The sequence below is a fragment of the Epinephelus lanceolatus genome, chromosome 2 (assembly GCF_041903045.1).
Source record: "Epinephelus lanceolatus isolate andai-2023 chromosome 2, ASM4190304v1, whole genome shotgun sequence".
Classification (NCBI taxonomy): Eukaryota; Metazoa; Chordata; class Actinopteri; order Perciformes; family Serranidae; genus Epinephelus; species Epinephelus lanceolatus.
Window position 1 is genome coordinate 18,733,802 of NC_135735.1, and position 15,502 is coordinate 18,749,303.

At 41.0% G+C, this 15,502-nt stretch overlaps 1 protein-coding gene across 1 annotated transcript; it reads right to left on the minus strand.

Annotated features, from left to right (window-relative positions):
• Nucleotides 1-4,223: 4,223 nt before the first annotated feature.
• ercc3 (excision repair cross-complementation group 3) lies at nucleotides 4,224-15,502 on the minus strand. Its single transcript, XM_033630763.2, has 15 exons — nucleotides 15,342-15,502; nucleotides 14,625-14,824; nucleotides 14,251-14,487; nucleotides 14,080-14,129; nucleotides 13,851-13,986; nucleotides 12,471-12,641; nucleotides 12,095-12,299; nucleotides 11,536-11,850; nucleotides 11,205-11,389; nucleotides 9,965-10,167; nucleotides 9,761-9,857; nucleotides 8,705-8,822; nucleotides 6,199-6,317; nucleotides 5,218-5,364; nucleotides 4,224-5,099 (listed from the first exon to the last, which is right to left on the minus strand). Exons 1-15 carry the CDS (start codon nucleotides 15,367-15,369, stop codon nucleotides 4,962-4,964), a joined length of 2,349 nt encoding a protein of 782 aa, XP_033486654.1. The 5' UTR covers nucleotides 15,370-15,502; the 3' UTR covers nucleotides 4,224-4,961.

The following is a 15,502-nucleotide window of genomic DNA, read 5'->3' on the forward strand; positions in this document are numbered from 1 at the left end:
TGGAACGCTTTTAAAGAGTCGCTTGTACAACCTCAGAGGTGAAACAGGATTGGATGTTCGCTTCAAAAGAAGGAGGGATAACTCTGTATTCGGGTGTGGGCGTTTCCCCCCAAAAAAGCTGCTGGGTTCATTCTTCCATTGGAAAAGGGAGTGCGGTACAACGTGCCAAAACACTGTTAATATCACACCGATCAATCAGCACACCCCACCTCCGACAAATGCGCACACATACACTAAATAGGCGTTAATGTGATTACCGTCACATGAAGGCAAACCTCATGTTGACAGTGGTCATATAACAAAGGAAAATTCCTCCCACAGTCCTGCTCATGTAAGCTGTGCACATCCATATCCAGAGAGAGGTGATTTCACAAATCATTAGCTGTTTACACCTACAGTAAGAGCTCAATGGTTTGTTAATGTTTAGCAGTTGTATTTTAGGTAATACTACCAGGCTGTATACAATCTGTGGAGACACATTGCAGATAAAAGTTACCTAAGCCTGGAGCTCAGAGAGGCATGACATGTGTATGTGTAACATTTATCTTGCAGCTTTTCAAAAGATAAATGGTAGATGGCAGCAAATGTAAAATAGTTGCACATTAATCATGCCTCTGTCTCCAGAGTTCCCATGCCAGGCTTAAAGGGATAGTTCAGTTTTTTTTGAAGTGGGGTTTCATGGGATACTTATCCACATTTGTATGTGGGGCCCATGTGGGTAGTAATTGGGCTGAAAAAATAAGCCCTATATAGGATTGTTCACGGGCTCCATAATCCCTGCATGTCAATTGCTTACAAGGGTGAGCCCCAGACAAGGTGCCCATTTTGGGCCTCTATGCAGTTGCTACCCAGGCAGCCCTGGCATAACCCATGTGGAGCCCACTTGGGTAAACCTACCCACATGGGCAATTGGCACACGGTCAATATGGAACCTGTGGACGATCCAATATGGGGCCAATTTTTCAGCCCATGTAGTACCCACATGGGCCACTTATACACATGTTGGCTGGGTAGTTTGGAGAAGCAGGCTGAAGTCCGACACAGAAGCTAAGCAATGTACTGCGGCGGATGGGGGTCAACAACAAAACATTTTCTAACCATCTAAAAAAGTCCCACCCATAAAAATCAATGTCAGTTTAAGTGTATGCTATATTGAGAGTAACTGCTTTACCTTTTCGTAAGAGGGCCTGTTCTGTCCTTTTAACCTTGGGTGTTCATCTTCCCAACTTAATGGATGTTAAAGTCGAGCTTTAAACCAGAGGTGGGACCAAGTCATTGTTTTGCAAGTCACAAGTAAGTCTCAAGTCTTTGCACTCAAGTCCCAAGTCAAATCTCGAGTCCTTAAGTTTGAGTTTTGAGTTCTAAATAATTCATAATGCCCTCAACACCAAATGTAGCCTAATGCCATTTTGACAACAGATTAAAAATGTTAGATTTACAAAAATCATGTATGCTTTTCAAAAAATTGTATTAATTTGTTAAAACGTCTTTGTTAGAGTTACTTAGCTATTCAGCTAACATTAGCTTATAGACCGTATTAATATTAGCCTTGACATAAGGCCTACTGTTTTTTTGTGCAACTTCAAATATCAACTGTTGTGTGTCGTCTGTTTTGCATGCAACTATTACTTTTTTTCGACTGCATGTTTTTTGCAAGTTAACAAAATCCTCTTTGCTAAAAATGTATCAAACTGGGACTCAGTAATGTAATGTTAGTACTTACTGGTTCTCTCCTGCCACTTGATTGTGTGCTAAGTGGATTTGAGGAATCAAGTGTCTACTTGCTGGGAATAAATATTGTAAAACTTTAATTAAAAGCCCAGTCCCTTTTACTAGCCTGGTGTGGCTACACATTTTGATGAATAAACACCTGCCTCAATTAGAGGCCTGGTCTGGTTGCCAAGCAGTTCATTTTTATTGGTACAAGTTCTTCGGATCTATAAAACTGGATTGTTGGCTACCAAAAATGATGTGTCCATTCCTTGATTACCCTGTAAATAATTCATATTCATTTAGTCTGTAAGGGTCTTTACATCAAAAGAATCAAAAAGGTTTTTCATAAAAAATAATCCAAGTTGTGAATATTGTTTTAACAGGATAAATGTTGTGTTGTGTTGGTGTGCCAGGTGCCATAATCCTCGAGTGCCATATCTCACTCTAGCTGATGTGCTGTCTGTCGAAGCTAGATCAGATGGTTGATTCATAATTGATATATTATCAGAAGCCTAATTTTTATACAGGTAATATTCATACTGGTCTAAGTAAACAATTTTATTGTATTTCCTGATCTTTGAAAGTAATTAAAGGCCTGTCCCATATAGATGCCTGTCCCAAATATAGGCCTGTTGATTTCAGTGATTTAAGCAATTAATATCCAGAGCTATTAACTGAAGTTTTACGGTAGCATTAATGTTAGTTGATTTAGGAAATGAAAGGAAATTAACTGAGCTGTGGAACACTTGTCATTGGTGTGAAAAGTCCACATTTTGTCAAGTCATCAAGATTGTGCCTCCAGTCTGACCTGAGTCCACACTTGTGGTTTAAAACTTAAACTTATCACTGCTTTTTAAATAATGGTTGCTTTTATCACCTTTAATGGGAATTCAATAACTGAGTTAAAACAGCTGTTTTTATCTTTCTTCATGGGGGAAGACGACAACAAGTGACTCACAAAGCATGCATCACTTGCTAGGATATGAATCATCACATTTCATATCCTGACGTCTTCTTTGTTCATTTCTTTTCCATTTTCCATTGTGGTGAATGTGCTTCAGTCTGATGGTCCATCCTCTCTCTTCCTCCTTATCTCAACAGACATGTGAATTCAAATCGACATTACTACATTTTGCTCCTTCAAAGCCGACAGGCCTCAAGTCCTCAGGGGACACAAAACAGGGGTTTAAGTGACTGGGCCACAGATGGGGCCATTTAGAGGGCTACTGTGCCCTGTGGTCTAGTGAAGGGTGGCCGGGCAGAGGTGGGTATTTTCCCACACTCACCACTTTGGCAGCGAACACAAGGCACCAGGCTGGATGTTGTTTTTGGAATGTCTTCAAGTCATCACCAAGCAGAGGAAGTAGACCCCCCCCGCTCCTCGCCCCTCTCTATCCCCGGCTTTTACTTGTGCCAAGACCAAATAAAGCTCAGTTTTCCCTCTTTTCAGTCTTCAAGTGGAAAAAAAACCCTTACAGCTACACATTCTTTACTCTGGCAAAACAAAATAAAGTAGTGTACTGTGATGTGGAGCCAGTAGTGACTATTGTCACTATTAACTGTTGGCAGGAACACATGTTATTTATGTTTACATTTAAGTTCTTCTACGCTTTTACTCACTGATTTTTAATGTTGTCATGTTCCATCTTGTCAAACCTTTGTCTGTTATATAACAGACACATTTTAGTAAATATTGTTAATATCTTTGGAGATGAACGTTCATTTAAGCCTTCTGCAGTGACAGATGCAAACAAGTTTTCCCTAACAACAACAACAACAACAACAACAACAACAACCCCCACAGAGCATTCAGTCTTCTAGACATTTAAGAATCAGAAAAAGATGCTTTTTGGTTGGGGTGTGGAGGAGGATGGAAACTGTCATTTCTGTAAATCTGATATTGAAGATATGTTGCATTTATTTTGGTTCTGTCCTCACGTGGCAACTTTTTGGACGACTATCAAAGATGGCCTGCATCAAGTTCGATTTTTTTTAACCATGTGCAATGAATTAAGAAATGGTTGTCCTCGCATTTTAATTACTATTATATTATTAGGAAAAAGGTTTATTTTTGAATCAAAAGGAAAAGAGCAATTGAAATTCCCGTTGTTATTTTTTTGCTGTTTAAAAAAAATCTGTATGTTTGATGGCATCATTGCTACAAGGCAGGGGCAATTAATTGACTATGAAAATAGATGGAATAGATTAAGGCCAAGTTTAGAAGAATGATGATTATGACATCATTATTTAGTTGATTTTGGTTGTTTGTTTTGTTGTTGATTTGGTTTTTTGCATCTGTCAATTTTTTTTCTCCATCCTTTTACTACAGTATGTTTGTCAGTGGTTTATGATGTGTTTTAGTGTTGTTGTGTAATTTGCATTTGTTTTGTTTAGATAAATAAAATAATTTAAAAATAGTTTGTCACAAAAAGAAAGGGACATTTCTTTAAAGAAAGATATGTAGCAACATTTTTACAAAACATAGTAAAAACTAACAGGAACACAGATTAATGCCCACTGATTACAAGAGTTTAATTTGTGATGTTTTAATGTAGAAAATGTTGCCACTCTTACAAAAACGTGTACAAATATAATACATCCTCAGTTTTGCTCCTCTGATACAGTTGTCAGTGAAGCACACATTTACAGCATATAAGACACAGCTTATTCCACATAGGGCAAACATCACCTATCCATAATACTCCGGTCTGCTCTCATTCTACGCGCAGACAATTGTTGCTGAAATATACTGAAAACCACAACTCGCAGCCTTCAAGCATGGTGGGATTTAGCTTGAATTTCATGAACGCCTTATAATGTGTCAGCATGGAAACAGAGATGTAAGGGTTTGTTTTCAGTTACAAGTGAGAGCCAACAGTGGTTGACACTTAGACGGGTATTTGATTTGCAAATGTCATGCATGTAAGTGCTCGAGGAAGCTGGAGCATAGACTTTCAAATGTGTCACACTGAGGAGTCGAGCCCTGCTGGCATCATACGCTGCATTCTTCACCAGATGTAAAAGTAATTTCAACCATCATCACCATCAGCTACCAGGAGAAAGCAATGTACAGTAGATCGTCATAACCTTCAGGTAATAATCTGGTTCAAGTTTCCTCCAGTCATTGCTCTTTTCTCCAGACCAGCTGGACTATCTGAACCTGCTGCTGGTAGCCTCGTGCTTAGCTTCAGGTTATTATCACCATGTTGCAGCTGAGTCTTTAGGTGTCAGGGTTTGAGTCGGTACATCTACTTTCTGAAGCGCTTGAACAGTGGATGCACGCTCTTGCCTAGTGCGGAAGATTTGCTGCCTCGATTCTGATACTCCATGTAGACGGTGTCATCTGCGCCTGACATGGAGCTCATGGTGCCCGTTCGCCTTGAGAACTGGTAAGGAAGCAGGGAGAGAGGAAACAAGTGAGAATATTGTAATACACAATGGTAAGCATGCAAAGGCAATTACGTATATGTGCTTTCTGAGTCCAGGTTTAGCAAAAGTCCTCACCTTTGGCTGTCCGCCCACCTCCACCACCACTTCCTCCTCAGCATCCAGGTCTGAAGCAGCGAGGACTTTCTGAAGCAGCTGCTGTTGGTCTTCTTTTGTGGAGAACATCAAGTCCCCTTCCTCCATGCCTGCCAGCTTTGTGATCACCTATGAAAGAGGAGAAATATGACCACATAGAAATAGTACCTCTTATTTTTACCTCTGCCCCTCGTTTGAAAGTGCCCCATTATCCCAACAAGAATTGCAATGTGCAAAATTTAGCGGTAAGGGCTAATTGTTAGGGGCAAGGGGTGTGCTGGGACTGGGCCCAAGGATCAAGCAGACTCTTATTCATGAACATCTTCCCATTTGTCCTGAAGAATTGGTCACAAATGCATTAAAAAATGTTTTTCTTGTGTAATTTTCTAGGTATTTTGTCATTTAATATGCACTCTATTCCTACAAATAAACCTGTATAGATGCACATCTACAACAGAGCAGATGAGTTCCTTTTCTGATGTGTCTCTGTGAGGGGAAGATGCTTTTCCTGAGACCCATTCATCCATCTGGTTCATTCTTTGTTATGAAAGAATCACTCTCAGATTTCAGTGATGGTGAGTCTTGGATGGATTCACACTACACAAGTCCAGCCAGACTGGATCAGATGAAACCAGACACTTTTGGAAACATCATATCGGGCTCTAACTCGTCTGGGGCAAGTATCTATTTAACAAAGAAAATCTGATGTTGTTAATTTAAAGAAACAATCTCAACACTTTTGAAAACTGATACTAAAACCAGGTTGTCCAAAGCAAACTGGACCTTCAGCACCTTTAGGTTCTGTGTCTACTGTGACCTAGCCTTCAGTGTAATTGTTCTGAACCATGAGAGCCAACTTTTCTGACGTATGGGCCACGCGTTAGATGACAGACATGTTCAGTCAGGTGTATGAACAGGGTGAAACTGTGTGGAAATGATAAGATGCTGCAGGAGCAAACACACCTTAAAGCTATATCCCTGGTCCACCAGGAACCTCTGCCTCTTTGTGGAGTAAGCCATCTCCTGAGTGTCCTGGGACACCAGTGAATAGAAGTATGCGTTGTACTCCTCTGCTACCATCCCTAAACAAGCAGACGGACAAAGTGAGAATAACTGTTTTAGTTCACAGATGGATATGAGATAAAATAGCTACATTAGCATGTGTAACACATTCATTCAAATAAACACAAGAAGTTTGTGCTCTAATTAAAAAAAAAAAAAAGGGATCAGCGCTCAGTGAATAATCCTCCTAAGCCCTACGATAAGCTATTATGGCAAGGCTTAACTATACAGACCCATGAGCAGTGATAACTAACATGTCTTTGGGGTCATCGGGTGGGAACCTCCTTTCACCGGTGTTTCGTCTAGTTAGTCCCACGACACCTCCAGGAGGCTAGACAGTGATCTCTGGCGTCCCAGAGACACTCCCCTAATGCCAGGTCTCACTGCTCCCCACACTAACCGAACAACCTCCTTTACTTTACCTATACAACCACAGAGGAGGTAGACCCAGGGAAGGAAGCCTTGTTAGGCTATCACACTCCCCCGCCGGGTTAGGCTGTACAGTCTACCTCCCCAGGACGAGCCCTCACAACAATGACACCTCCAGGAGGCTGGACAGTGATCTCAGCCCAAACAGCACTGCCAACTTCAACCAAGCCCAGGCTCCGTTTATGCGAGCTCCAGGCAGAAGCAATGCTGATACTACCTTTACTAGCACATTCACCATACTCTATTTCACACGCTACATAGCATAACTACAATGTAAGCTAAAGTTAAAGGAGATACATGAACTCACAGGATCAGCAAACACACTCACTTTGCAGCATGGTCTCAAACAAAATGGATTCAAATAGGCCACTCCCACACTTAAATAACCTTCCTCTTCCTGGATTTCCTTCTTACTTACACATGGCTTTCTCAGCCCAAACAGCACTGCCATCTTCAACCAAACCCAGGCTCCATACATGCGAGCTCCAGGCAGAAGCAATGCTGATACTAGCTTTCCTGTCACATTCACCATACTCTATTTCACACACTACATAGCATAACTACAATATAAGCTAAAGTTAAAGGAGCTAACTGGACTTACAGGATCAGCAAGCACACTCACCTTGCCGCATGGCCTCAAACAAAATGGATTCCAATAGGCCACTCCCACACTTAAATACTTCCTCTTCCTGGATTTCTCCTGACAGGAAGTGGATCTCTCCACCTGATCTCAAGGAGTTATGTGCCCTGCTTAGTAGTTCCCCCTGCTGGCCCCCAGCTGACATTATTTCTTCTGTAATAGATAAACTGGCTGCATTTAATTGCTTCATCTGACATTTCCCTCACTGTCTTCCTCAAATTCTGTCCCCGCACTCCGAGTTCCCCCAGGAGTGAGACAGTTGATCTTGCTATGAATCCCCTACACCCCACTTCCACTGGACAAATCCTAGTCTTCCATCCTCGCTGCTCAGCTTCTGCTCCTAAGTCTGCATATCTAAGCTTTTTTCTTTCATAGGCTTCTTCCACTGAGTCTTCCCAAGGAACTGTCAGCTCAATGAAATAAACTATCTGTTGACTCACTGACCACAACACTAAGTCAGGCCTCTGCCTGGTACAGACTATTTCCTGAGGAACAACAAGCTTTCCCCCTAAATCTACTTGCATTTCCCAATCACGAGCACCTTCTAGGCGGCCACACCCTTGCCTCCTCACTAACTTATCCCTTCTGTATTTCTCTCCCTCACGGACAAACTGAATTACTAAGCCCCTATCCTTAACACCTTCTGAATTCACCTGTCTTCGTTTCCCTTCGATGCCTGCAGCTAAACATTTCAACACCTGATTATGTCGCCATGTATATCGGCCTTGTGAGAAGCCAACTTTACAGCCTGACAAAATATGCTTTAAAGTTGCGGTACGTGAACACAATGGGCATGATGGGTCCTCATTTACCCACAGTTTTAGGTTCTGGGGGGTTGGTAACACATCGTATGTAGCCCCTACCAGGAATCTAATACGATTCTCCTCCATACTCCACAGGTCCCTCCAACTAAGCTTCCTCTTCTCTACACTTTCCCAATTCAACCACTGTCCCTGTTTAGCCTGGGCCACTACCTTTGCACCCCTTACTATCTCTTCCTGTCTGCGTATCTGTTCTACAACCAGCTTTCTTTTATCTTTGAGGCCTGCTGTATTCCATACCGGTTTACCTGAGCCAAGCCCCAGGCCTCCCCGGCCAAACTGAACATTACCTACAATCTCTGCATGTCTAAGAGCTGCCTCTGCCTCCTGAACTGCCGATCTTGGGTTCCACTTCCTCCCCTTGGTTGGATTTGGAACCACACTCCTAACTACCACGTCCTTACTCCCAGATAACAAGAGCTCTGTCCTGACCTTGGTACATTTAAATTCCTCTGTTATAATAATAATATATAATAATTAAACCGTTTTTTTGTTTGTGTTTTGAAGATAGACTGACCTTTCTTGGCTCGTAAGACTCTGCCCAGCCTCTGGGCCTCCTGTCTGCGTGATCCACCATGGGAGGAGATCTGGATCAGAACATTGGCTTCTGGCAAGTCAAATGAAGTGTCTCCAACCTGTGTGGTAAGAGCCATATAGTATAAAAATTCATAGACATCCAATATTACTACTGTATCAGTGTCTGTATGCATTTACGGTTTGATCCAAGGCAAACGTGTCTGATTTTATATCATTTATTTCACAATGGGGTAAATAAGCCAGCAAGATTTAAAAATGCATGAGGTGCCATGATTGGAAAATTATTTTAATCTGATTCGATTGTTAGCTTCTATATAAACACACTGAGAGACAGAGAGCACCCCACATAGCTCAATGCAGCACAGAGAAGAAGCAAATGAAGGACGGTCAGTTATGCTGACCTTCCACCAAACAACTTTTCAAGTGGTTTCACTGTCGCAAACAAATTTCCAGTGTTGCAATAAAATCACGAGAGTTTCACCTCAGTTGGTGTGTGGTCCTGTGACCTCGATCGTTTCTTTTCTCATCTTGACTTTTCGATAAAATCAAAGTTTAGTAGTTGGGTTTAAAAGTTTTACTCTTGTAATGCAAAAAATGTTCAATGTTGTGAATGTTGTCAACAATTAATAGCTGCGCTCTCTCCAGTGCCAAATGGGAAGCAGCAACCTGGGCAGACTGCAAACATGGAGGGGACTCCTGAGTCTCAGCTCCTTTATACTATGAAAAAAAGGTGGAGGAACTGGTGGAGTTGTGGAGTGAAAAGGAGTCCATGTTAAATTTAATGTGTATCTGATCCACCAACCAGCAATTCCTTTCCTATATTATTGAAATACTAACCCCTCATTATTTTCCACCACAAGCAGGATGGGAAATAATCTCAAAAAGAATCTAGCTGTAGTCTTGCAAATAGTGACTCAAGATCCCCAGTCTTTGCAAAATATTGTAGTGCATGACTAACATCTCACATTGTCTTTAGTGTATGGCAGGCTTTAGTTGTCCATATTACATACAGTAAATAGCAGATTGATTAGTCTACCTTGGAGATGAAAATGGTGTTGATTTTGGGGTTGTGTTTGAAGTTCTGTAAAATCTGCATTCGCTCCCCCTGAGAGGTCGGGCCATAGATGTACGGCCTTGACAGGAATATGAGAGATTAGGCTTTAAAAACATAAAGAAATCTGATCTGAGCAGGCAGTTTACAGAAACATTTGGAAAACTGCCCTTTTTTGTATTGACTTACTTGTTGAGGCGAATAGCGTACTCCTTCAACGCAAACACGTTGTCAGCAAAGACAATGATCTTGTCGTTGCGCCGCTCATGGAAGCGAATGAGAAACTGGCAAGCGCGGAACTTATTGGGGTTCATTGTATAAAGCAGGATGCGCTTCTTCGTCTTGATGGCCACGTACTCTCTGTAAAACTCTGGAGACATCGGGCACCACACCTGAAGCACAGACATGAGAACACTGTTCAGAAAGCTTTATCAGTGTGAAGCATGGTCACTTGTTAAGTGTGATACTAAATCCTGACTGTGGCCTTAGCCAGATATCACTGATTTATTCATTATTATATTATATAACTGCAATCTTATGCTAGTTGAGAAATCTTTGTTCATTAATTCTGTTTGGTGTTCGTTACATTTATTGTATTTTTGCCCTCGTCATGGAAAATGGAAAAAATCTTTGTTCACAAATAAATTACTTATTTAGTGGCTATGTCTCTGGTTCCAGCTCTAGTACATGTGAGACACCAGCCCAAATGATTCAATGATCAACTTTTTGCACGTGGCTTCACACAACTCTGCAAGCTGTCTGACTTTAATGACATAAGACAGCTCAATATTTATCAAGTCACAAAGTCTACACAGAGAGGAGCAAATGATTAAATATATGCTTTCTTTTTTCTCTCTTTCAGTACATATTTATTGAATAAAGTACATTAAACAATTAAAAAATAAACATTACACATCTATTACTGTGTATCAATTTTTTTCCAGATTTTAAAATGACAGAAAAATATGTTTTCAGACCATTTTTGTGGAGAGAAATGAAGGAGCTGAACCATAGTACAGTAGGAGGGTCCCAAAAAGGGATTCAACATGGCCTCCAGAGAGTCATGTGACAATATAGACACTGCTAGTAGTTCCCTTAAGGCCCTTGATCTTTTTTTAATATATTGCATCATAAAAAGGATGTATTGTGTGAGTGCAAATGGCCAAAAATGGGCATGTTACCTTGAGGCAACACTGTACTATAGAGGTTTCAATGATAAATAAGGAAGCAAATTCATTATGTTTTTGGAGAACAAAAACACAAAGAGAAAAAAGACAGTGAATATATTTAAAAAAGGGTAAATATTGAAGAGAAACACATACAGCTAAAAGAAGAAGAACACAAGTATGAGTCTGCAGCCTCACTAACAGCTCATTGTGGACTAATTATAAATATGATGTATATCCCTTTATCTCAGTTAGAAACTCACCTCTGCACACTGGACTTTGGCAATGTAGCCATTGTTCTGTAATTCCATCCAGTTGGCCTCATAGAGTTTAGGCCCAATCAGGAAGTTCAGGTCCACAATCTTGTCATCTTCCCTGACCAGTGTGGCTGTGAGCCCCATTTTGCAGTGAGCCTGGACAATGGTCAGAACACGACGGAACATTCTGGCTGTTGAGAAAGCAGAGAATTATTATGTTAACATGTTAATCCATCTCAGCAAAATATGCATTACTTCAAAACATTCTCAAAATTTACAGCTACATCGGAAAGTAATGTAAAGTTGTCTGGAGAAGAGTTGCACTGTAACGGCTCACCAGGGATAGTGTGCACCTCATCCAGGATAATCAGTCCCCACTCCTGGCTCCGCATCCACTCCATGACTCTCTCAGCCTCCCAGGAGCGCTTGGTGGTGTGACCCAGCATAGAGTAGGTGCTGATGGCCACCGAACAGCCGATGGGCTTGTCCTTGGCATCAGAGGTGAAGCGGCAAATCTGGGAGTCGTCGATCGTGGACCACATCTTGAACTGAGCCTTCCACTGCTCCACTGAAACGGAAGAGTTACCCAACACAAGGCAGCGCTTACGCACCGTGCACGCCGCTGTCACACCCACCAGAGATTTGCCCGCACCTGGAAAGCAAAGGGAGATAAAATATCGAGACATACATGCTTTTTAAAGAGAGGATTTATGCTGCAAAAGATTACAAACAATATGTTATAGTTTGGGTTGAAGGTATACTGTATTTTTTAACATAATCTCATATTTAATTTCAATGTTAATTTCTATTCAAGCTCTACTATTTTGTCATTTCAAGACTGTTTCTGTCCTGTGATGAAATGCTTTCCCTCAGCTGCAGTAAACCAGCTGTCTCACCGCAGGGCAGCACGATGACCCCGGAGCGAGCACGTCCATTCCCAAACATCTTGCGCAGACTCTTTTCCTGGTAGGGCCGTAACACAGCAGTGGGCTTCAGGTCTATGTTGATGTCTGGGTTGACTGTATCATTGCGAAAGTCGTACTCTGCCAGGAGGGGGTACTCCAGCTGAATACAACGCTTCTGCAGCTCTTCAATCATCTCCTACACCAGATCGGAAAAGAACAGTTCAGGGAAGGGCACAAAAATCTGATTTTAAGTGTCGTACTTCATTTGAAATAAAGCCACAAAACCTAAGCAGCATAAATGTCAGCAGTAGTGTTAAGTATGTAGTGGTAAAACACAAAACAAATGAAAAAGAAGTCTGATATGTACCTGGCGAATCTCAAAGGACACAGTCTGAGTCTCTTCCTCCTCTTCTTCGTCTTTATCCATCTGCTCATAGTAGCTGAAGATGTCCTCAGGGACCTGCTGGGTTGAGGTTTGTCCATCGGCAGCCTGCTGTGAGGTGGACGTGCCCCCCTTATCCTCAACAGACTTGGAAATCTGTCAGAATAAGACACAAAAGCCGATTTCTTAGTGTATGACCAGGACGGCAGTTACATTTCTAAGTAAAGAGGCCAAACTCTCAGATTATTTCCAAACTTCAACTTGTTATTGCTTTTAAATTAGATGGTAGTATAATTTACAGGTTACAAAAACCCTAATGGGCCTGATATGACTCTTCAGCTCCTGCAAAACAAGACATCCTTCCTCATGTCATCAATATCATTTTTGTTAAAATGTGAGCATGATCCTGTTTTAAAGAATGTCTATTCACAAGTTCAGTATCCTTGTTGTGCTGCCATCTAGCAGTAGCTGCATGATCTGCCCCCTGCCTGAGAAGTACAGCACAGCATGATGCACTATGACTGAGTATCACCAGAAGTGTAACAGACATTGTTAAATGTTCAGGGCTCACACCAACAATCCCTTTTATCCAAATAAGTTTTACAATAGCGTTAGGAGTAACTTAATACGATGATTGTCTTAACAATCTCTTCTGGTTTAAAGTTGAAACACTGAGTGGTAAACACAAAAGCATATCTGTGTTTAAAACATGTTTAAATTCATAGATCATTCAAAACTAAAACAATAAGAAATCAGTTTCTATGTTTGGGAGTAAAAAGGATGTTGGATAAAATGGCAAACTATGAACAACTAATTTTTAAACTGAACAACAAACTGGAGATATTCTTTAAAATATGGGGCCCTTACTTAAACATGATATTGAATGATTAATTGACTGACAATACGGTAATACAGTTAAGGCTCTTTCTCTTGCTCTTTTGGTGCCTTATTTCCTTCCTGGGACGGTCTGGGTGGTATTTTCTTAGTGATTATATCTGACCATGTGGATTTATGCAACTTGTGAATGAGATGTGATGTGAGGCTTTATAAGGAAAATGTGATATGCATTGGGATTTGTAATGATGTTGTATGCCAATTTTTGATGATGATACTGCTTACCCTGTGACTTCTCTCTTTTTTTTTTTTTTTTTTTTTACTTATTCATGTAATTATTATTATTATTATTTTTTTTTTTTTTTTATTTACTTTTATTGGTAGGGTCTGATTCAGTTCCGTCTTTTTTTGTGTTTTGAGCTTTTTCACTTGTATGGTGCATTTTGTATCCTGAGTGATATTATTGTTTGTACTAAAAAAAACAATAAAAAGAGAATTACAAAAAAAAAAAAAGGATGTTGGATGGCATACCGCTGACTTGCTGTGGATGACTTCAGTAATAAGCTCAGTGTCTGCTCCGTCTGCGGTACGAAGACGACATTCACGGATCACATTGTCCTGCAGAAGCCGCTGGATCACATCAGGAAAGGCACTCTCAACAAAATACCTGAGGGCAGACAGGCAGCACAGTTTGAGACAAGCACTGAAGGGATGATTAATGACGCCAACACAGAAGGGATGGTTGTTGTAACGACTTTACCTATTGTGCTTCAGAACCAGCTTGACTTTGCCGTAGCTGACTGTGCAGAGCTGAGAGAAGAAGAGGGATTAAATGCAGCAATTAAATAACCAAATTTTACACTTATGACATTAAAAACATTTCATCTGGAATTTGTCATTTTTAAAACACCAGATACTCTTTTATTCAGACCTTTATAAACTGCACAATTCCATCAGGTACAGATGTTTTGCTGAGTTTCTGCAGGTACTCCACAATATCTGAGGTCTGCAGCCCCACGCTGACAGCTGCATACAGGGAATAGGCCGTCAACTTGTACTCATGGACGTGGTTAGGCCTGCACACCGGCTCTGCAATGGCCACCAGGAAATCCTGAGCGTACTTGTAAACTGGTGAGAAGGCCTCCAGGAAGATGTGTCCATCTGGAGCCTGGAGGAGAGAAGAGTGAAAAGAAACGATGGGACAGAAATACAAAGAGAGTGTGTAAAATCAGAATGAGAACCACAAGTTTTTGATTAAACTGTGAGGAGTCAAGTGAGGAAATCAACGATCTGAACACATCTTACCACCCAGAGGGGGCGTGCAGTGTGATCATTCTTCAGCAGCATCTGAACACGGTAGTCTTTGGCTCCATATTCATCCAGTTTTGTACTGGACTCGTCCACTTGTTTCCCTGCAGCAGCAGGTACGGCCTCCTGGGACTCGCTGCCCACTGCTTCGTCCTCATCTTCTTCCTCCTCATAGAAACGCTTTTTGGACTTCTTGTCTGTAACCCAACAGATAGAAAACATTTTCAGTTATAGAAGTGGACAAATAACAGACAGCAGAAATGTATCCTGGCAATATCATAATATATAATGACTTGTTTGAAAACCCACAAATTAAATGTTTTTTGCTATACACATTATGGGGATATGATTCCTTTACTACAGCTTGTCCTGCTGTGTATTCATTTTGCCTGTTTGCTAGAATGTAGTCTAATGTAGCTTTAGTGATATTAAAAGCACTCATGTATGTTTGACAGATATGACACCAGATATAACGTTACACCCCTTGACAGATATACAGCCTTTTAATACAACTGCTACTCTTTAGCACGACGTGGAATAACCAAAGGATGAGTTTAAAGTCTCCAAATGTAAAACTATAGTGTGGTCAGCAATAACACAGCAGGAACAAGTAACTTTCAGTAGTCTATACAAAAAAAGAGCTTCATCTTTCAGCGTGCCCCTGTTAGCTAACGGCTAGCTAGGTTAAACCGTAGCATTAGCATCTCAACTCACCCCGGTCTACTTTATCTTTTTTACCCATTTTACAAACTCTTAAAATGGCGATTTCTTTCAAAACATGGCAGTCATATCTTCATAATCTGTCCAATGTCCTACTGAAAGTCCACAAAGATGGACTGCGTAGTGTGATGCAAAAGTAGCTACAACACAGTACC

Coding starts and splice junctions, on each gene's coding strand:
- ercc3 (XM_033630763.2), bottom strand. CDS start 15,369: ATGGGTAAAAAAGATAAAGTAGACCGGG. Junction 14,825..15,341: donor AAAAGATAAAGTAGACCGGG/GTGAGTTGAGAT, acceptor GTTGGGTTACAG/ACAAGAAGTCCAAAAAGCGT. Junction 14,488..14,624: donor CTGCACGCCCCCTCTGGGTG/GTAAGATGTGTT, acceptor TCTCTCCTCCAG/GCTCCAGATGGACACATCTT.